The sequence below is a fragment of the Cupressus sempervirens genome, chromosome 10 (assembly GCF_028749045.1).
Source record: "Cupressus sempervirens isolate cs-2001-9-10 chromosome 10, ASM2874904v1, whole genome shotgun sequence".
NCBI lineage: Eukaryota > Viridiplantae > Streptophyta > Pinopsida > Cupressales > Cupressaceae > Cupressus > Cupressus sempervirens.
Genome location: NC_143127.1, coordinates 478,307,126 through 478,331,409, shown reverse-complemented (window position 1 = coordinate 478,331,409; position 24,284 = coordinate 478,307,126). Strand labels below are relative to the sequence as shown.

Sequence of the window (24,284 nt, the reverse complement as noted above, 5' to 3'; positions counted from 1 at the left end):
CACCATTCCTAAATATGTTGTCCCCCAAAATATAACAACAAATAATCCACTTAAGACTGTCTGGATTTTGACACAACTAGAGGAACAATTGGTGTCTTTGACAATAGCATTTGTGCAAATTTGGGAATTAGGATAAAAAAAAATTGAGCTTGGTTTAACTAGTTCCATCATAAATATTTATGTAGATATATACATTGTTCAAAATGCGTTGTTGTTATCATTATCAAACATTTCAACAATTGTTGTGTATTTCAAAAGATGATTGGAATATAAGACTGCTTTTCAAAAAGATATGGTGCAAATAAACATGATCATGCATGCTCTACTTGATTTGAGTAACACAACACTATATAAGATGGAAAATGCACAAATAAATGATAGTTAGTTACAAACTTTAGAAATCAACAATTACAATGAAATCAAGGATGATAGCAGTTCTAGTGACTTTGAATTGAAAAGCAAAACATAAATTGACAACCCAAGTGAAACTATAATGCATGGCTACACACATTCAAGGTGTATTCAAAATGTAGAGCAACAACCAATATTGCATTCAATTTGTGAGAATGAACATTGACTAATTTCAAATTATAGATGAGGAGAATTTGAGAATGTCAGTTGGCAACACAAAACATCTCCCAAGGTATTAATTAGCAGACAACCAAAATCACACAAAATTGAATATTCCCCAAATTTGGTTGGTACCTATCACAAAACAATTCCAAAGTCCATCGTGGTCCACATAAAATTAGATTTCGCAAGATTTGCTCCATCATTATGGACATAACCATTAAATATGATAAGACAATTCACATTAGGGAAACATGTAAACCAAAGTGACCGGCCATAGACAAGTTAATAATTGCACAACCATAGACAGTGCACACTATTCAACACTAAATATCAACATAAATCTAGGGGCTCATACTACAATGTACTAGTTCATTTGAGAACTGAAAACATTAGATTTCTTTTGCAACCCAAAAATAAATTGGAATTGTGACTTAATAATGATGGAAAAAACATATAACAACCCAATAATTCATTGTACACACCAAGTATAACCAAATTTCTGAAAAATTTATAATTATCAAACTAATAGAAACATTCTAAAATAGAAAGTGAGAATTAAATACAACTTGATGATTGATAGAAATTATTTCAAAAGTAACTTCCACTTGAATGCAATAATATTCTACACTTGTACACTTCGATGCTGTAGTATCCTACTATTCCACGTGAACTACAAATTTAAAAACGTATGAACATTACACTTGTCCTTTGATAATTCGAGGGCACAATTTTTCAAACAAAGGGACATAGAAAGGTACAAGTGAAAACATAAACCTACGCCTATATAGGCCCTGCTACCTTAGATTCTAAAGATGATTTTTAAATAGATTTATTTATTTATTTACTTAGCCGAATCCGTATTTTATTTTTCAGTTATTAGAAAAACAAATGTCAGACAGATCCTTCAATGTAGCCGAGCTATTTAAAAGTTTAAAGACGCGGAAAAAGAATCGATTTCAGTTCTAAGCTCAAGCTTTTTCTAAATTCGCAGTCAGATTTGGAAGTGGTAAAATGTCAGCAGAAAATCCAGAGGCAGCAGAGATTGTAACGAATCCCGACTTGAGCGAATTGCGAGAGATGAGCAAAAAGGCTGCCTGGAGTGTCAGCTCTTGCAAGCCTGGCAATGGTGTCCACCTCCTCAGAGATGATAGCGTCGAAACCTATTGGCAGTGAGTTTTCTCATTGTTTGTGTTATTCTTTGCTTTTGAGGTTCCTCTGTCTTGCTGGTAGATGAACATTGGGCTTTGCTATCCAAGTGACCAAGACTTGATTGCGTTTTGAACGCCGATATTTGTTCTGAAAGTTGTAAGTTGCGAGGACGCGAAGCGGAGGATTTGTATTGGAAGTTAGCATGTCTTGTGACAATTTGAATATGGAACTTTGCAATGAAAGTTTATATTTCTTGCGGTTATTTGAAACCGAGGCCCTGTTTTTAAGGCCATCACGTCCCGTCGGGGATATGAATTTGAGGCTTTGCCAAGAAAAATGCTGTTCCGTAAGGGTTTGATAGTGGGGCTCGTTGTGAAAGTCTTCATGTCTTGCGAGGTTTGTAGCACGGGGATTTGCTATTAAAATTACAATTTCCCAAGACAGTTTGGACCAGCGCCTGCATTGAAATTTTAGGATTGAACACCAGGTTTCGTTATTGAAAGCTGCTGAGTATATGTGTATTTCGACACGGTATTCCATTAGGAAGGCTGCTATTATATGCAAATTTGGGGCAACACTATTATTGTTTCTATTTCAATTGAGCATTTTAACAATTGCTGTATTTGCCCTTTGCAAAAATTTCTTTTCATATGGAAATCTCTCTCGCAATTAAATCCCTTGATTTTATAATGTGCAAATATAAAGATCAGTTTAAAACTACTACTTCGCAGTTTGAATGACCTTTGCTTAGATGACCGTGATCTGATGGTCAAGCAGAGTGATTGGTATGTTGACACCCAAGGTCTATAGCTCTAGGGCTAGGAGTTGAAAGGTATGGGAACCCTTTCATGCTTCGGGTAAGTCTTTTTTTTAACGAATTCATAATTTGATTGCTTTTTGAGGATCTTACTTTAATTTATCGATGTTATTATTATCTTGAATTGCTGATGTTCAACAAAGTCATAATAATTTTGAAGTAAAAATTATTGTTTATGGTTAAAAATCAAGAACATTCCAAAAGGGGACATTACTATTGGTATTAGATCCTTCATTCTGCCAGCCTAAAGAAGAAGAAGAGAAGTATGGCAGTTAAGCCAAAAAGTGAAAAGAGGCTTAGAAAGAGAAAGGAGCAAACTAGAGGCAAGTAGCAACCTGATTAGAGGAAATGCAGTGGGTAACAGTGATATTAACCTGGGAAGTGAATTGAGGCCTTTTATTGATCAACAACATAAGACAATGTAGATGCTTATACCAACCCTTAAAGTATGAGCAATTCAATCAATACTATTAGGCCTAACCAAACCAATGGAAGGGATGTTAATTCCAACCATTTTGTGAAAAGTCATAAAAATCCTCTAAGATAATTGCCTAGATTGACAAGGCCCACTTTTTTATCTATATAAGAACAACCGAGAGGGTAGGAGGAACCAGCATGATAGCAAATAACCTTGACCAATGTCTAGAATCATATTCAAGAATTTACCCTAACGTAAGGAGACATATTCCATTAGAGAATATTGTGATGCAAGGACAAGAAATACCTCTAAAAGAGAAAGGAAGGGGCCCAACAAAGATTTACAACATAGAGTACGTAAAATGTCTCTTCCCACTTTTGATGGTTGGGGGAAGGCCATTGCACAAGCTTGGGTCCAAAAACCAATACCTATCACTCAGCCCAATGATAGAAGAGGAAGCTATCGAATTTTCTATTCCTTATTTAGAGGGGATTGCCCATGAGTGGTGGCACCATGGACTTGCCACCCAATGACATCAGTGCATTATGATGTGTGATGAATTTAGACAAAGATATGTAGATTAGTTTCATCAAAAGTATCTCGAAAGACATTTCAAAGAGTTGGCAAAATTAAAGAAAAGAGGGCTCAAGAGAAGATTATGTGACAGAATCATTAGAGAATTTCCCCAATGATACTAGGCGTTGATGAAGAAGGTTCACATACCTATTTATTGAAGGATTGATGGAGTCTCTTCTTGGGTTGGTGGGTGCTCTTTATCCCACATTTCTGCAAGACGCAATTCAGAAGGCATTAAGGTTAGAGATAAATATGATGAGGAACAAGCTATACATCAAAGGATGTAACGATTGAGCAACATGAGAAACCAGTATCTCCTAAATACAACATCGTGGAAGAAACCAAGGACAAGCTTCAAAAAATGAAATCATGTTTTATTTGTAGATAATGATGGGAGTTAGGTCATTGATGTTTGAAGAAAGGACAATTACACCATATAGAAGCAATAAAAGATGAAGGATCTAAGGAGTAAGAATTTGAACCAGATGAGAAAGAGCAAAATAAGGTAAAGAAGAATTTGAAAGTTGTATATTGGGTACACTTTCAAGGGCACCTAGGTATCGCCCCTTTTAGATTTTGTAGTGTTCTACAAGGTCTAAAATTGATTGTTTTTCTTGATAGTGGTGCCACATGCAATTTCATTGACAAAGGTCTACTAATGAGAATGAAATTAAAAGCTGAGGACTTTGAAGGTTTCAAGGTAGTCATGGCCGATCAATTTACTACCCCTTATACACAAATAATTCCACAACTAAGAATTACCTTGGGAAGACCAAATAATGGAAGAATTCTATGTGGTAAATACAAGCGATAGGATGTGGTTTTGGGTATTCAATGGTTACATTTGTTGGATAGATTCTATCAAAAATTTCAAAACATGGAACAGTGTTTACAACATAATGATAAGGAAGTAATTCTACAAGGTCTATTGAATGGATCTTGAATCCATCATCCTAAGAAAGGATAATATGACAAACAAACTTACTAGAACAAGCAAAACCTTAATGATTGCCACCCCTTGATCCTAAATTACACAATGGAAGGAAAGACCTTTGGAAGTGGACTAAAAGGACATAAAACATTTCAGAAGAGAAACACTAAATTTAAGATCATAGATTTGAGTCAATCTTCTAATCCTCATCATAATAGACAACAATTTCAATCTTCTTGCTTTGAATTATAGGGATCTAGAAATTAAAAATGTCCGTAGTTGATTTTTGATACTATGTTTGGCGAAAGAGTTAGTTTTATGAGTTAAAACCCACATTGCTTGATGACAAACAATCTTGGGAAGGGCGGACAGTCATCATCCCACCAAACTAGGGTTAGTAGTCCTTAGTAAAAACAGATTGCAGCCTTTATAAGATCAGGTCATGGCCTTTATATCAATTAAACCTAGGCAATAAAAATAAAAATATAATAGCATTTCCTTGTAAGAGACTAACCTGGATTAAAGGAATTAGAATGATATCAATTATTTGTAAGGGGCCAACAAATGTAAGAAAGAATATTATTATCAATGATTAATTACAAGAGTTCACTGTAAAGAGCTGAACTAGGTAAGAAGGAATATAGTTATTGGTGATTTTGTTTATGAAGGGATGTGACTCCCACCTCAATCTAATATATAAAATGGGGTGATCAATTTTTTTGAAAGGGCATCCAGGAAGAATAATTCAGACTATATAAATCAGAGCAGAGATTAAGGAACAAAATATTTAAGAGAAAAAGTGATTCAGATCCACAGTTCAAGCAGCAACTCAAAAATTTCAGAACAGTAGGACATAAATCAATTAACCATCAAACTAGCATCAATCTATAATTCAATTCATCATTTCAAGGCAGAATTCCCTAAATTCACTCAGCAATACATGTATTTTGAGAAATTTGTCAATTATTCTTAAAAGCATTCAAATATTATTCAAGGGATTGATTGTCAATCAATCAAGAAATATCAATCAGCATTAAAATAGCAAATTCATCAAACAGTAAGTTTGAATTGGAGGAAGAGTCTTGTAGGAGTTGGAAGGATGCAATACTTTCATGCTCAAGGGCTAGGAGTTGGAAGGTTGAAAACTCTTTCATGCTCTGGGGCTAGAAGTTGGAAGGTGCGGGGACCTTTTCATGCCCTAGGGCTAAGAGTTGGACGGTATAAGAATCCTTTCATGTGCTGGGCAAATAAATTCCCAAAGAGTTCACACTCTGATTGATTTTTAGGACTGTGATTTGATTTGTTGATCTGATTATATGAATTTCTGATGTTGACAAAGCTATTATCATTTTGAAGTAAGAATTATTGTTTTAGGGCAAAAACTAGGAATATTGTAAAAAGGGACACGACGCATATCATTTTGAAGTAAGGATTATTGTTCAAGGGTAAAGCTCAGGATTATTGTAAAAATGGGACACTGCACATTGATTCTTGGGTTTCCAGAGAACTTTCCGACACAATTGTTATGGGTAAGTCCAAAAGACAAAAAACATTTCTTGATTGTGTTGATGTTTTGTTCTAGGAAGAGAAACCTGGTCAAGAAAATGCTCTCCTAGTACAATAGATGATATGGTGGAGGAAGGATTAATGGAAAAAAAGGAAAGAAGAAAAAATTCCCAAATGCTCTGATTCTGCAATCCATAAAATCAAAGATACATTGCATTATAATTTTCAAATTATACTAAAACTTTCCTACTACAAGTGGCCATGAGCAAAGGAAGAAGGGTGTACGAACAAGCAAAAACATAGAATTGGAAGACTAGAAGCCCATGTTTGTAAATAAAAAGCACACACAAAAGGTTGGAGTGGAAGACTAGAAGTCAAAGCCTCTATAAACAAAACACCCAACTAAAATCTTGTAGGACGAACTCACCAAACGATGTATGATTCACTTTGCTGTGGAGTTTTTTTATAGCCAAAAAATCTATATCTTTGTGGACTAAGTTGATAGTTAACTATAATCTATTCTAGATTTGTCTATCTTTTAAAGAATCTAATCCTAGAAATTTGACACACATTTGTTTTTCGTGTCGTGGGGGTGCCATACAGACATAATATCGCTGTTAGGTAAGGCAGCACATGTACCAAGGGTTGGGGGTGTATTATCTAGTAACTTGGGGGATAGAATCAAATTTGTGGCTGCATCTAATGCCTCCTTTTGGGATAACCCCATACTTTGCTCTAAATTCACAAATCCAAAATGAAACTGTATTAAATGTAATTAGAGACATAATTCTTATCCAAATAAGATGAGATATGCTTTATGCATGTCTGAAGTTTGATTTCTTATATGAAGTTGAACTCTTAGATCAATCTCTTTTATCAAATGGAATTCTTCTGCTCAATGTGCTCTCAAAATCTGAATATTACTCTTTTATTGCTACTCCTCTTATTCATTTCCAACTTTCCTTACAAAATTACCATTCCCTATTACAACAATCACAACCTTTTATAATTACCATCCTTTGGATGAGTCACAACCCTTCATCGTTTCTGCCCTTTGAAAGAGTCACAACCCTTCATAATTGTTCCTTTTTGAAAGGATTAGAAACCTATATAATTACAACCATTTTGAAGAGGCACATCCATTCTTAACTTTTGCCCTTTGAAGGAGTCACATCCATTCTTAACTTTTACCCTTTGAAGGAGTCACTTCCCTATTTTCTTCATATTGTATTTTTTCTTTTCTAATAATTCTTCCTTGTTTCACACCTTCCTTTTTCTTATCCTTCCTCTCTTCACCTTTTAAATGAGGTTCTCTTCTTTCTTTTTATATCTCATGTTTGAGGGAGTTACATCTATTCATTTCATGCCTAATGACCCTTCACTAACATAAATAAATTTAATAATTTTATACTTCAATTTATTTTTATTGATCGGTAAACAGCCGAAGCCTAGATTAGTTATTGTTGTTTATTCCAATTAATTATTTTTATGTGTTGAGCGAATTCAAACCCAAGACCTCCCACATGAGAGGCTCATAAGTTACCATTGTGTTGTAGGCTCCTGTCTATTTAATACTTTAATTTTATTATATTATATTTTTAATTTAATCTATTTTTTGTTCTTTTCTACTTTGATTTCATTATTTTATACTTTCCCTTTGTTTTTTTTTTTGGGAAAAAGGGGTAAAAATTTATTCAATAAAAGCCAAATTACAAAGGCCTTAGGCCCAATCCACCAAACCACAACCCAAAAACCATTAAGTTCTATCCTTTTCCACTAAATGCTCGAAAATCCCCACATAATCAGCAAGAAGATCATCCCTATCAGAAATATCCCAACCAGCTCCCTTCTCCGATGCCCATTTTGCCAAGACATCAGCAACTCCATTCCATTCCCTGGGAATATGACAAAAGGAGATCTCATCGACAAAGCTACTCAAGTGAAGAATCTCTCTAACAAGAGAGGCAATATGCCAGTTACAGTCCTCTATTCTCTGGTTACTTATCATGTCCACAACAATCTGAGAGTCTGATTCACACACTATTCTCCTCCATCCAAGAGAGCAAGCCCGCTCCATAGTCACCTTAATGGCCAAGGCCTCCATCACGTTATTGGAATGAACTCCTTTGTGAACAGAGAATATGAAACAAACCTTGCCATCTGCATCTCTCCCAATCCCCCCCACACCAGCCTGTCCAGGATTCCCACGGGAGGAGCCATCAGTGTTAATCTTTAGGACATCATCTGGTGGAGGTCTCCATCTCCCCTTCCTACACACTCTTCTTTTTAGTGGCTGAGATCTCTTACTGCTTCTACTTCCCAATCCTTTGTTCGCCAATCCCAAATTCCTAACTATCCTGAAGTCATCAAGATCCACTGGCTCCGTCATATCACATTTAGCATAGATAGTCTCCTGAAGCCTGCTTAAGATCAACTGCCATAATTTAGTGACTCCCAGGCTGGAGTTACAGAAAATCCGACGATTACGCTCCAGCCAAAGATTCCAAAGAATGAAAGAAGGTCCAACAGCCCAGGCCACCTGGAGGAATGAAGTTTTTGCAAGGGGTCTACCAAGGCTATCCCAAAACTCAATAAGAGATTTAGCATGAATGCATCCATGACACCATGCCTCCCACCACTTATGCCAGATTTCTCTAGAGAGAGGGCATAAGAAGAATAAATGAGAAACATCTTCTCCATGCAACCTACAGAGGGGACAGAAAGAAGGACCCTGAAACCCTCTTCTCTGGAGGTTATCCCAAGTAAGACACTTTTTTTGAGCAACCAGCCATAGAAAAAAATTACATTTAGGCCATGAGAATCTATTCCAAACCTTCCGCCACTAGGGAATCTCGTGAATTTCATTACATTGACTATCCAGTCGAGCATACCCCTGGGCCACACTGAAAATACCTTTAGGGCTGGGACCCCAAGCCATGATGTCTTTGTCCTTAGAAGAGCTGCACAACCTAACAGAGAGAAGATTGGCCAGCTCAGCCCGAATCTTCGATGAGCCCTCGTGGGGCCAATCCTGAGGATCCTTCCAACTAGCCACAACCATCGAACCGCATCTCTTCATAGTTTTGAACTGAACAACTTTGGTCCATCCTGCAGCTGAAAAAATCTGACATAGAGGCTGAAGGTGTGGATAGCTGGAGAGAATGGGAGGATAGCCATCCCAGGAGCCCTGCCAGAATAACACACACGATCCCTCGTTACATATCCAGAAGAGGCCGTCCTTGATGAGAGGAGCACCTCTTTTAAGAGTGTCCCAAATAAAGGATCCCTTACCATCCAGCTCCAGTCTAGGGATATCCTGAAGTTCCACTCTTGGGAAATACTTATGGGCCAGAATTTTAGCCCAATCTCGTTCTTTATTCTTGCACCACCTCTAATATAACTTAGTCGCCAGAGCCTTGACACCAAGAGCCATACATTTAAGGCCTAATCCCCTAGCAAACTTAGGCAGGCAAACAGTGTCCCACTTGACCAAGCTCCATTTAGAAGAGAGGAGATTGCCAGACCAAAGGAATTGTCGCGACAGAGCATCAAAATCTTTCATAACTCCAATGGGGGGAGTTTGCACCAGACACCTATAAATGGGAAGAGCCTGAATCACAGTCTTGAGGAGGATGACCCTTCCAGCAGAGGAGAGCCATCTATGAGTCCAGTGACTCACCTTGCTACGAAATTTGTCCAACAGACCTTGCCAATATTCTTTCAGTTGAGTCCCCAGGGCTAGTGGTACTCCAAGATAAATCAAAGGAAGTGATCCAACCTGAAACTTGAGAATTCTAGCAATCCTGACTTGAATTGACTGAGGAGTATTAAAGAAATAAATAGATGATTTACCTTCATTAATCTGCTATCCAGAAGCTTTCAAATAAGTATCCAAAATCGTTCTGAAGTTCGTTGCTTCATTAATGGTAGCCAAACCCATCAATCCAGTATCATCCACAAATTGGAGGTGCGTGTACGCTGGAATATCATTGTGCCACTTCCACCCTTGAACAAGTCCTTGTTCTGCTTGAGATTTTATAAATCTGCCCAAAGCCTCTGCCATAATGATAAATAGATATGGAGAGATAGGATCCCCCTGCCGAAGCCCTCGAGAAGCAGAGAATAGATCAGTAGGTTCTCCATTAATAAGAACTGAAAAGGATGTGGAATTCACACAGCTGAGAACCCAATCCACCCATTCCATATCAAATCCAAAAACAAGAAGCACATGACCCAGGAACTCCCAACTAACTCGGTCATAAGCTTTAACTAAATCCAGCTTAATAAACATAGCTTTTTCCTTGGACGTGGCCATAGAATGAATAGCCTCCAAAGCAATAACCACTCCATCAAGAATCTGTCTACTACCAACATAACCTCCTTGTTCCTTGGATATCAAAGAGGCAAGGAAAGGCTTAAGCCTTTCAGCAATTAATTTTGTGATAATTTTGTACGTGACATTACGTAAAGCAATAGGTTTGAATTGATCCAACCTGTTAGCTCCATCAATCTTGGGGATGAGAGTCAGGAAAGTAGCATTCAAAGACTTGAGCATTTGTTTATTTTGATATGATTCCCGAACAACTTCTAGAAGATCAAATTTAATAATCTCCCAAAACTCCTGGAAAAATTCAATGGGAAATCCATCTGGGCCCGGGGCTTTACCTTTCTTCATACCAAATACCACCTTCTCCAGCTCTTCGAGCATAACAGGTTTTAACAGATCTCTATTCATACTGCCAGACACAAGATGAGAAATGCAATCTAAAATAGCCCTTGTCTCCACCAAGGAAACAGGTTCCTCCTTAGAGAAGAGTTGAGAGAAGTAATTAGTGGCCTCTAAAGAAATTGCCTCCTCAGAAAAGAGATGATCTCCAAAAGAAGAAACAAGAGAAGTAATGGAATTTCCAAACTTGCGAGCTTTAACAGTGTTGTGGAAGAAAGCAGTGTTTCTATCTCCCTCCTGCAACCAATCCACCCGGGACTTTTGTTTCCAAAATATTTCCTCTCGAAGCTCCCATTCTTCAACCTCCCTCAAAGTTGAGGATTCTTTAGACAATAAATATGGAGTCATACCTTGGTCCCTGATCTGGCGAGTGACACTGTCCAGCCTGGCCTGGGCTCCTCTTAAATGCACTTGAAAGTTTCCAAAGCACTGTTTATTCCACTGTTTCAGCCTGAATTTCACATGTTGAAGCCTCTTCTCAAAGGTGTACATGGCAGTACCATGAGGAGGCCTGCCCTCATACCACCAGGCTATCATAAGATCCTGAAGGGAAGGATCCCTCAACCACATCAGCTGAAACTTGAAAGAGGGATTCTTAGAAGTCTTGAAAGGAGTGACAAAGAGCCTGATAGGCCAGTGGTCAGAGCCTCTCCAATCAAGAATTTTTGAACTAGTAGACCATCTAATATTCATCCAAAAACAAGATACTAGGAACCTATCAAGTCTTTCAGAGGTAGCCTCCATCCCACTCCTTCTGTTATTCCAGGTGAATATACCAGAACCAGGTTTAACATCAATAAGATTCAAAGAACTAATATTATCTCTAAGCATACTAGAAGAAGGACCCAATCGAGAAGTCCCGCCCCTCTTTTCCTCTAGATTAGTAACAGCATTAAAATCTCCGGCAACAATCCAAGGAAGGAAAGGATCTAAAGATTGGACAAATATAATATGTGACCACATAAGAGATTTGTCTACCAAATCACTAGGAGCATAAATATTGGAGAACAAGCACCTTTCACTTGTCTCAAAGTGAGAAGCCATAAAGGAGATGGAAGACCTGCTCGCAATCCACCACAAGGGAGTCACCTTCTTAGGATTCCAGAGACAAGCAAGACCACCTGAGCTTCCTTGAGCACCTACTCCCTGCCAACTACCATGGGGCCATAACCTTGGCCCACAACTATTCAATTCATCAACTGAAAGTTTAGTTTCCTAAATGAAAATAACATCTGGAGAGTGAGAATCTATCAATCTACGAACAACCTTTTGTCTAGGGATGCTGTTCAACCCCCTAACATTCCAAGAAATAACAATCATTTAGAAGATTGCGAGAAGTGGGAGTCAATGGGCTTCACAAACCCCGCCTCAACCAAAGTCTCACCCATCATCTTAACTTTCTCCTGATTCGTCTTCCTTCCACTCTTAGCAGACTTCTCTGAGGTCCCTTTTTAAAGGGCTTTTGCTGTAAGCCCAATGTGGATGCAGCTTTAGAGCCTTTTGTGTTGTCGGTCACTCCTTTCTTTCCAGGATGGGTAGAGGCTATGATATGTGGACCGTCATAGGGATGTTAGCCACCAGGAATATCACAACTTAACTCCTGAACCAATCCATCTGAACCAACTGGCTAGCCTTGTACTTCCTCAGGAATCTGGACTAGATTCCCAACTTCCTCTAGCTGGGGTTCCAAAAGAGAACCATCACCCGGGGATATCTCAACAGGTATACCTTCCTCCTGAATCAAGTTCTCCAGCACATTAAACCTGTTGAAGGTGTCATCACTTTGTCTATTCGTCCAAGTTCTCTTCTGCCCCTTTCCTTTATTACGCGGCTTCACTGGGATAAAACCCTCCTTATCCCCAGAGGGACCAGCTGGCATAGGGGCTTTACCCTTGTCATCCTTAGGGGTCGGCATAGTGGTTGTTGATGATTGAGAAAATTTATTCCGGGGGCATTTGCGTTGCAAGTGCCCATACTCACGACAAATCCTGCATCTGAAGGGTAGAGTCTCATAGTCCAACTGCTGAATCCATGAATAAGGGCCTAAGAAAATTTCCATAGAATTAGGCAGCGGATTAATAAGATCAACCTCCACACAAATTCGTGCATATGAAATTACCTTTCGATCGTGGGTTTGGGTGGCCGACCCAACTGGTTTCCCAAGCAAAAGAGATATCGAATGAAGAATATCCTCTCTCCAAAATTCCAGTGGCAGATGTGGAAGCCGAATCCACACAGGGACCCGAGACGGGATCTCCTCAGCGGAATTGAATCTAGTGTGCCAGGGTTTGATGAACAACCCAACTTGGTTAAAGAAGTATGGTCCTCCTTCAAATACTTTGTTCTTGTCCGACATGCTTGAGAAAATAACCATAAAATAGTTGTTAGCCGCTAGTAGAATTTCCATATCCCCTTCCGGATTCCAAATCCGATGCTCCCATGATTCCAACACAAGGAGAGAGAGTCGGAGACCCAAAAACTTACATATGAGTGCATGCTTACCCCAATACTCCAAATCTTCTGAAATTTGCTCTGGTTGAATAATCAACATTGGTCGATCATCGGATCTCTCCAAACACCCATTCGTCTTCTTAATTCGGATAGAACCTTTTGATGATGCCGCTTTCTCTCCAAATGGAAAATTGTCCGTCTGGCCTTTAGCCCCTCCTCGCATCTGAAAAGATGTATCAGCCATTACCAAATCATCAGACAAAATCTGAGCCCCAGGTGCCTCCGATTGCCCCATGCTCGGACTCAAAGGCATTATCCCCAAGCTAAAACCTGAAACTAGACCCACCAGTTCACTTTTGTGCCCCCCACACCACCGTAGAAAGAAAACTCCCTCTGTACGCCTAACCCCAGCCGGCCACGACTCCACACAAACGTCCAAAGCCCTCACCGCAGCTCCCCCACTCCTACATAGATACTCGCCCCAACACGCAGCCGAAACGCAGAAACAGTGGCTCTAGACACCGCAGCAAACGCTCGAGACCAGCAGGCTTAGGACACGCAGGCCCTAGCCTCGCAGGATGCAAATCCGCAGCGCAGAGCCATCCTCCATTCTAAACCTTTATACTTTCCCTTCATTAACATAATTAAATTTAATTATTTTCTACTTTAATTTTATTATATTATATTTTTAATTTAATCTAATTTTTATTCTTTTGTATCTTGATTTCATTATTATTATTTATTATTAAACCCTCTGTTAAAAGGGGGGCATCATAGTTTGCCCTTCCCAAAATTGCTTGTCATCATACAATACTTGAATTCTAATATTGCTATTAGGATTCAAATGTGTAGTTTTTGAGTCAAACTTGTTGACCCATCTCTCATGAGGAGTGTTTCACACAAACCCATCTCTCATGAGAATGAATGGAATGCCTGACACTCATTGCATCTAGGTGATGTTCATAGAGGTGAAGCAACAAGACTTCTTGGGAGGTCACCCATCCCAATAACATGGGCCAATGAGTTTGACTCAAAACTATCGTTCAATCCTGATAGCAGTATCACAATTTGAGTTGTTGTGGAAAATATCTCCTACTTATCAATGCTTGAATTATCATGAAATCCCATCCATAATCCACCTTCTGCTATACAACTCTGAAATCATCATATATGTTAACTTTTTTCCCTTATTTTGAATGTGAATTAAGATCAAACTTGGCAAGGCTTAGCTGAAGACAAGTTTTCTCTCATCTCCTAGAGAAAAGGATCAAGGCCATCTTATAACAGTGCCAATTGAATTTGGAAAAACCAACATTGCATGATGGCATGGCTCAAATTCATATATTTTGGTTCACTCTTAGTTATTCTCTTCTTTTAGATCAACAAAAAATATAGAGCAAAGCACAAAGCATACACTTAAAAATATGAAGTATACACATGAATGCATGAAGACACAAAGCATACACAACATGAATATATCAAGACACAAAGCATACACATGAATATACATAGACATCACTTGGACTGCAAGAGGTAGGAGCATCTAACTAGACCAGATCCATCTCTTGGAGTAATCAATCCACATGTGGCAGGAACACTGAAGCAGGACCATAACCGTCTCTTGGAGTAACCAATCCACACGAGGCAGGAATGTCCAACCAAGTATAGATCCGTCTCTTGGAGTAACCAATCTGCAAGAGGCAGGGATGTTTCACCGGGAACTGATCCATCTCTTGGAGCAACCAATCCACAAGAGGCTGGAACATTTGATGAGGACCATATCCATCTCTTGGAGTCACCAATCTGCAAGGGCAAGAATGTTTGGTTAGGACCAGATACATCTTTTGGAGTAACCAATCCTCAAAAGGTAGGAATGTCTGGACTTTGACCAAGACCAAATCTATCTCTTGGAATAATTAATCCATGAGAGGCAAGAATGCCCAACCAAGACCAGATCAATCTCTTGGAGTAATAATCCACACGAGGTAGGAACACCCAACCAAGACTAGATCCATTATGTGGAGTAACAGTCCACAAGAGGCAGGAATGTCCATCCAGGATCAGATCCATCTTTTGGAGCAACCAATCCACAAGAGGTAAGAACATCCAACCAAGATCAGATCCATCTTTTGGAGCAACCAATTCATTACTTAGCCCACAAAGGCAGGAATTTCCAACCAGGACTTACATCCATCCCTTGGGATAGTCTAGCTTGCTTCTTATCTCCAGTCATAGGACTGTCACTTCTCATTACCCTTCAACGTAGGGTTAATTCTCAAAACCTTTGCCCCTCTTGCGTCCTATTCTTGGTTTAGAAAGTTAAGAAGATCTCTTTTTTGGATTGTCATACCTTCTGCTTCATCTATGCAACATAGAGTTGGCATTTCTCTATCATGTTCTATGTATTGTCATCTATCTTTCTATGCTACCTTTGATGTAAGTCTGCAACTATGTTGTTGAAGTTTCCCATATAAACCATATCCTTTGGATTGTTCAAAGGGTTTTAGATTGTCCGAATGGTGTTTATTCACTGTAAGAATTGACATGTCTCCTCCAAGAAATAAAACGATAAACGATTGATCTCTTTCTTTGATTAGTTTTGAAACTTATTATCAATTAGCTCAAAAAAATGAAAAAATCACTTCTAAATATTGCTTATAGTACTCAACGTTTGTACATACTTGCTGTTAAGATCTGCAACAAAACACCTTCAAAAGCTATTTAATTTTCTTTAAAAATCTCTGCTCAGGAGGGTCTGATACAATCTGCTAAGTCTGCTTAAATCTGTTCAGAAGTCTGAAAAATGTTTACTGATAAATCTGGAAAATGTTTGCAATAGATTATGTCAGAATGTGCTTATGAATTATGATGTTTGAAACTCATCCGGTCTGCTAAATCTGGTCACAAAGTCTGGTTTAATTGATAATTAAACCTTCAAAAATCTGGTCAAGGTCAACTAAGATCTTCTTTTTAATCATAGGGATAATCTTTTGAGCCCATAATAAAATGATGTCCATTATCTTCTTATTTATACCCTCCAACTACTACTTGTAGTGTCTCTTAGGGTGGCAGGAATGTTGCTCTGATACCATTGTAATGTCCGTTTTCAGGATAACCATATGTTTTGCCCTAAATTCACAAATTCAAAATGAAACAAGAGCAAAATGTAGGTAGAGATGTAATTCTTACTTGAGTAAGATGAGAAAAGTTGTATAAATGTAATGTCCCCATTTTTAGCAAGTTTTTGCAGTTAGCTAGGTCAGTTCATTATTGCAACCCTCGTGAGCTGACAGTGGGATTTGAGGGTCTCATTTGTTGACTTGCTATTTATAGTAAGTCTATTTTGGGCAGTTACTATGTTTGGCAGTGTAGTGCTGGCATTGGCAGTTGGTCGCCATTTGCAAATGGTTGGTACATTTATTTGATGAAGTTTATAATATTTGGTTTGTTAATGAGGCTTCACATTTATTAAGGCACTTTATGTCACTTAATGTTATAAAATGGAACTGTGAACATGAAACCTCTTAAGTGAAAATTGTCTTCATGAAGCCATGTGTTAGAAAGTTATTTATTTAAAAGAATTTGATGGAAGCTTCTAATTGAATGTTGTGTTGATGAAGCTACCTTAATGAAAGGTGTATTGGTGAAGCGAAATTGCATTATAAAAGAATGCTTCATGAAGCAAATAGAGCATCTAATTGTCATTTGTTTTTATTATCTTTTGTAAGGGTTTGTATTGAGTTAGTGAATTTCAATCCATTACTGAAGAATAATGGACTTGGATTGAGATTTTGGTTCTTTCTCTTACTGTGGCTGCTGTAACTGATAATCAATTGATTTCTGAGGAATTTTCTGAGGGTTTCATAATTGAGTATTGTCTGGGTTATGGTCCAGTTTATTGCTGAGGTAAAACAAACTGGATTAATATTTCTTAGCTTGAAGTTCTATTCAATTCAATGCTGTTGTAAATTGAATTGAATTGCAAATCCTATTATAGTTAATTTTAAATTTACCTTGATATTATCTGAGGGTTTGAGATCAAGTTTGTGCAACAAACCACTGCTGAGATATAGTTGTATTATTTGGTCTGCAATCTGGTTTGGAAGACTTCACTTACTGTATCAACTGTGTCTGAGAAGCATATCATTGCTGAAGAATCTAGTGTGGGGAATTCTGAGATTTGACTGCCATTTCTGCTTTTGTTGGCGTGGCTCTACATTGTATTTAGGCACACTTATTTTCTGCTATCAAAGGCCAAGGTTTTCCCTTGCATTTAAGCATTGGCTCTCTGCAAATTTCAGGCGCCAACCTCAACATGTTAGACGCCTAGATCACTGGTTTATTGGAGTGGAAAACCTCTGCAGATTGGGCATTATTTCAAACTGAATACCATGTGCCCTGTGTAAGAACCCTGTCTGGTTATAGCTAAATCAAGCATCAATTTCTTTCACATTTCAATGTTTTGACATTTTGTCAAACACTTGGCAAGCAGCCCAATTACCATTGAATATATGATGTCTTGAATTTTCAAACACAATATCAGGATGTACAGGAAATTGATCTCAAATTTATTTAATTTTGGCCTTATAGGTTTTGCATAAATAAATACCAAACGCCAATAAACAATTCTGAAATGATTCACACCAGCCCCTGAATTCATTCATCAACAAACCATATAGCAATATAATGAAAAGGGAATTTAATTGTGGGCTGATTATAAATCAGAATTCGAAGCCATCTTGTTTACTTTCAAACTATGTAATATTAACTGAATTTTACAAATTAAGAACTTGGGCTTTGCCGTAGAATGTAATTGCAAAGTCAAACTGAAAGCTGCCTGGTCCAATTTCAATTTGGCATTCACAATCTACCCTTACAAATGCTACCCAAAACAAACTCCAATCTGCAGACTAAACCCTCGTCCAACAACGAAGAAATTATAATATTCAATTGTATAAATGCTCCTCAGCCACAGTTAATACAGAAAGAGGAGACAATAATATAACTCAAAAGTGCACAATACCTCAGCTGTGGATTCTCAGAATTAACTACAATACTTTAGTTGTAGATCCCAAACCCGTATACTTCAGCAAGGGCACAAACTTCAAACTCATAAATGTCACAAAGACAACAAGAGCAAAATAAGTTAATCAAATAATTGGATGCTTTTTTCATCAAATGTCCTTATATTTATAATCTCCAAATGGCACCGGTTTCCCAAAATAACTCCACTTAAGAAGCTCAGTCTACAAAACATTATAATATATTAAAGTGCCATTAATATAATTTATTAATTGCTTTTGGCTCCAAAAAATGACCTTTTCGACCATTACTTAAATTTTTGACACGTAAGGCCATTGTTTCTTGTTCCCACGATTAAAAACTTTTTGTCCCAGTTCCAACGAGCTATGATACCGAGGTGACCAACAAACACCAACAAAAATAGCAACCTCGGCGTATTTAGATGAATAATAATAATAATTCACCTGTGTTGCGAAAACAACTGAAGAAGCATTAGATTCGAAATTTGACAACACCAAAGTGATTCTGATGATGAAAGACGATGAATGAACCTGACGAGGTGACTTACTATAAATAGACGCTCCCTCCAAGATTCTTGGAGCCCAAATCGAAAGCTTGAAATAAAAATCGAGGGCATCACCCAACTCCTCTAACTCAACTGAGTTAATTGGAACAAACAGTTTGACTTACTATAAATAGTAAGTCCCTCAAATGGAGCCAAAACACACCATAGGCTGTTGGAAAGTCTATAACCACATAATTGAGACCCTCAAATCCTACTGCCAGCTCACGAGGGTCACGATGGTGAATTGACCTATCGAACTTTAGGAAGCTGTTAAAAAAGGGGACATTACAATCTTCCCTCCCTAAGATTGCTTGTCCCCAAGCAATCCTAGAGCAAAATGGACATCACAATCCACCTAGATCCCAAAGGTAGAATTGTGTACTATCCCTACTGTGTACAAGCAACTCCTGTAGCACCAACACCCAAATAATGAATATCAACATCAGAATCATTTGAAAACTGATCCGAGTCGTTGATGTAGGCAACAACTCATTGAAACTCAACCCAACTAAAATACCAAACCTGTCCACAGTTGAGTCCCCATCAAACTGATAATCACACTCAACTGCACTGTGGCGATGGTAACAACCATAGGTACCTGAAACACTACCACTAACTCCAACCTCTACCAAACTGTCTTGGGTGTGTAGATATTGCAAGGGGTTTAATTTGCAGCTATCAATCCCATCTGCAAAAGATGGTGCTAACAACCCATCCCATAATGGATGGTATGAAATTGGAGCCAACCCACAATGACGTAAAACCAAATCCTCTACTTGTGGTCCAAAATAAAAGTGATGAGCACTCCTCACAGTGTAATGTCGATAAAAACTCCCAATCTCTGTCAAGGGCTCATCAGTATTAGTTTGGGAATTAGAAGATGACTCCAATCTCTGACTTTGAACTACTGCTTGGGCAGGATCCTGGGCTATCCTCTCAGCATATCCAACCTTAAAATCCCTGTGGGGAAGCATAGTAGATAGTCTCTACAATCTTTTCCACCAACCTCTGAATGACACAAGAGCCTCGGATGAGAGTACCCTCAGACACTTTGTATGAATCCTCTTGCACATCCGAACTCTACAAAAGATACTCCATGAAAGACTCTGTGCAGTAGAAATTATATGTGGAAGCTTCAACCTGCTCCCTTGTGACCCACAACTGATCTCTTTGAAAATGTGGCACTACCATCTGTCCAATGGTACCAACTATATAAAATGAAGAAATAGATCCACTTCCGGTAGAAGGAAGCAAATCACCGTGAGAGCTCGTCTCCCCTGATGCTCTCACCTCCTTTGTATCTACCACACCCATATGTTGGACGGATGTGTCGGTCACATCATCATGTCCCTCATCCCTAATCGTGGAAACAAACTCACCACCAACCACAATATGTAACTAAATAGGGTCTGGGGTTGGTGTTGACTGTATTCGGTCTAACTCCACGGTAACCTCACCCAACTGTGGTTATGACTCTTGAAGAGCCCACTGAGTACACTGAAGAGAGTCCATGGTTACCTCAAGCTCTTGGGTGAGCTCCACCACCTCCTCTTTCTCTAACGATGTCTCATGACAGGTGCTACCCCACTCCACAAGGTAATCCCGGTCAACAACTTGTGAGTAATTATGCTTCAAGATCTTGACAACCTCTCGAAGTACATGAACCTTTGCTAGAGAAAGAGTACTATCACTACATTCATCAGACATAGGAGCACCCCAACCATATGTAGTTAGCATCTGACAGACAACATCATAATGGCCAAGAGCTGAAGAAATGTCACTATCACTCACCTTCAGTTGATTCATCACATGATGCCTCTGTAGCCCCTGACTCCTATGCAACCTCTTTAATTCACTAACTGCACTGTGATAGTAAATTGAGTAAAAAATGCCCACGACAAGATCACTCATACGTGTGGTATCATCCTTGCACAACTCCACATCTAGATACGACTACTAGGTACCTCAACCAACTCCTCATCTGAAGAAATGGAAGCCCTCGCAATATTAGTCTCCTTGCATGTCTCAGCTTCCACCTTAATGGGAAGATCATGTAAACATCGATCTTGGGACTCATCCAAAACCTCCTCGGAGTCATCACCCAATATCTGACAAGGGGTATCATACTCGGTGCAGCTCATAGCATCATCGAGTATATCATCAGATGTATCCACACCATCTGCATCCACATCTCCCGACTTCGTTGTAACACCCATATCACCAACATCATAGTTGGGTGACTCCATACGTGCCTTGGTCCCACCTAAGGAAGCAACTGCCTCCTGTACTGGAGCAACACTACAGTAACTGACATATAAGTCACCAATAACAACTCCCTCCTTCAGTGAGTTTGAAAAGTCAGTGACAACTACATCATCAATTGCCTCTGAACTAACCATAGCGACTACTTTGGGAGCCTCAACTTGTTGAAGCTCAGTGTTACTATCCATCACGGGCACCAACACATTCACATGTCCCTGTGAAATGAGTCCATCAACATTGCGGATAGGACTAGCAGGTGTCACACTAAATATAGGTACATCAGCATCATGGACACCTGTCAGGGAAAACTTAAGCTTCCTTCCCTGCAACTTCAATGTCGGCCTTCTAAAGGCGGAAACCATATACCTCGCTGCCCTCTTAATTGTCATTGGATCAGATAAGCTCGCCGCCAATCTTTGTTGATGAAGCTTAAGTTTCTGCGTTCTCTCCTGTAAAGCATTCTTTTTTTTACGCTAACTTCTTCATTACTCCATTGACTTCTAGAATTGCTAGTCCTATGTTTGTCCATAGTTGGAGAAATTAAAATGTTGGTCACTCTGTAAAAAGATCTGAAAATGAAATAACTTTCCTACGCCACAGGATGACAGGAAATTGCTCTGATACCACTATAAGAACCCTGTCTGGTTATAGCTAAATCAAGCATCAATTTCTTTCACATTTCAATGGTTTGACATTTTGTCAAACACTTGGCAAGCAGCCCAATTACCACTGAATATATGATGTCTTAAATTTTTAAACACAATATTAGGATGTATAGGAAATTGATCACAAATTTATTTAATTTTGGCCTTATAAGTTTTGCATAAATAAATACCAAATGCCATTAAACAATTCTAAAATGATTCACACCAGCCGCTGAATTCATTCATCAACAAACCATATAGCAATATAATGAAAAGAGAATTTAATTGTGGGCTGATTATAAATCAGAATTTGAAGCCAGCCTGTTTACTTTCAAGCTATGTAATATTAACTGAATTTTACAAATTAACAACTTGGGCTTTGCCGTAGAATGTGATTGCAAAGTCAAATTGAAAGCTGCCTGATCCAATTTCAATCTGACATTCATAATCTACCCTAACAAATGCTACCCAAAACAAACTCCAATCTACAGAGTAAACCCTTGTCCAACAACAGAGAAATTATAATATTCAATTGTATAAATGCTCCTTAGCCACAGTTAATACAGAATGAGGAGACGATAATAAAACTCAAAAGTCCACAATACCTTAGCTGTGGATTCTCAGAATTAAATCTACAATATTTCAGCTGTAGATCCCAAACCCTTATACTTTAGCAAGGGTACAAACTTCAGACTCATAAATGTCACAAAGACAACAAGAGCAAAATAAGTTAATCAAATAATTGGATGCTTTTCTCATCAAATGTCCTCATATTTATAATCTTCAAATGGCACCGGTTTCCCAAAATAACTTCACTTAAGAAGCTTACTCTACACAACATTAGAATATATTAAAGTGCCATTGATATAATTTATTAATTGCTTTTGGCTCCAGAAAATGACCTTTTCCACCATAACTTAAAATTTTGACACGTAAGGCCATTGTTTCTTGTTCCCATGATTTAAAACTTTTCGTCCCGGTTCTAATGAGCTATGATACTGAGGTGACCAACAAACAACACCAACAAAAATAGCAACTTCAACGTATTTAGATGAATAATAATAATAATTCACCCGTGTTGCGAAAACAACTGAAGAAGCATTAGATTCGAAATCTGACAACACCGAAGTGATTTTGATGATGAAAGACAATGAATGAACTTGACGGGGTGACTTACTATAAATAGACACTCCCTCCAAGATTCTTGGAACCCAAATTGGAAGCCCGAAATGAAAACCAAGGGCATCACCCAACTCCTCTAACTCAACTGAGCTCATCGGAATGAACAGTTTGACTTACTATTAATAGTATGTCTTTCAAATGGAGCCAAAACACACCATAGGCTGTTGGAAAGCCTATAACCACATAACTGAGACCCTCAAATCCTACTGTCAACTCACAAGGGTCGTGATGGTGAACTGACTTAGCCAACTGCAAGAAGTTGCTAAAAAAGGGGACATTACACCTTGGCTCACATTATTTTGGTGCCATTCCACTGAAGGAAATACAGGTGTTGATCTGCGCTTCACATCTGATATCGTGCCTAGGTTGGAGGGCGATTTGTTATCAAATACCGCCATTTATCTTGCTGCAATTAATTGCCTAGTGCTGGAGACTTCTGCTACTCACCCATGGCCATATACTGTTCACGCGGCTTTCATCATTGCCTGTGTCTAGTTAAGACAGGTCTACATTTCAGAATTGAAGGATTAAGAGCACACAATTCAGGTTCCTATTTAAATTTGTATTTCAAAAATACCGTGTTAAAAACAATGCATATTGGTAACTTGTTGCTTGAATGTTAGTTTCCAGTATTTGAGTTGTGGCAGTTATTTGTGTTCCACTTGATTGCAAGTTCCTCAAAGTTATATATACATTTCAAAAAACCAAAATATTACAGAATTCGAAAAAATTATCACTGCTTTTCATCAACATAACCAGCAGAGCCAGCCCAGGCTCATTACAGTGGCATCAGACCAGTTTCCTGCTATTCTGTGGGGTAGGGAAATAAATTTATTGTGCATATATCAGAATCATGGCCACTAATTCGAAACAATGGGATGGTATTGTGAAATAGTTGAATGCGTTAGTGAATGAGTTGAATTAAAAACTACAAATGGATGACAAAACTGATTACAAATCCAAAAATTGAGCACAACATGATATCTTTTTAACAAAGGAAGCAATGTGATGGTACAATGGACTGTGCACACCGTGAGAGAGCAAGAAAATGTTTTCAGTCAAAACTCCAAGTCTTATTTTTATACAGCAGTGGCCCACATGGGATTATAGTTGCACTTGGTGTCATAGAAAAGTCCAAAAATGTTGTGGATAGAGTAATGGATGACAGTGTGCACATTTTTTATACTACTGAAGAAGATAACATGGATAGTGATTGTCACATTAGTTCTGATTTGCATAACAGCAGTGAGGAATTTTGGCATCATGATGATACTGTGGTAGCTACAGATGTGCAAGACATTCCTTTTGAGTTACCACACGTCATTGCTCAGATGTTGGACACATTGGATGTAGAGTGTGATTGGAAAAAATCTGCAGATTGTGCATTATTTCAGACTGAATTCATGTGCCCTTCCTTACATCACTTTGGTGCCATTCTCCTGAAGGAATCACAGGTGTTAGG

General features: G+C 38.5%; 1 protein-coding gene across 2 annotated transcripts in view; it reads left to right on the top strand.

The window, feature by feature from the left end:
• The first annotated feature begins 1,390 nt into the window (after window positions 1–1,390).
• Window positions 1,391–24,284, top strand: part of APC10 (anaphase promoting complex 10) — a 75,894-nt gene continuing 53,000 nt past the window's right edge. Inside the window, exon 1 of one of the 2 annotated variants that reach the window (XM_089806490.1) lies at window positions 1,391–1,742. In XM_089806490.1, coding sequence (XP_089662616.1) covers window positions 1,585–1,742 — 158 coding nt within the window. In that variant the 5' untranslated portion in view covers window positions 1,391–1,584. The remainder of the gene's footprint in view (window positions 1,743–24,284) is intronic. The other variant, XM_089806491.1, reaches the window with a different exon arrangement.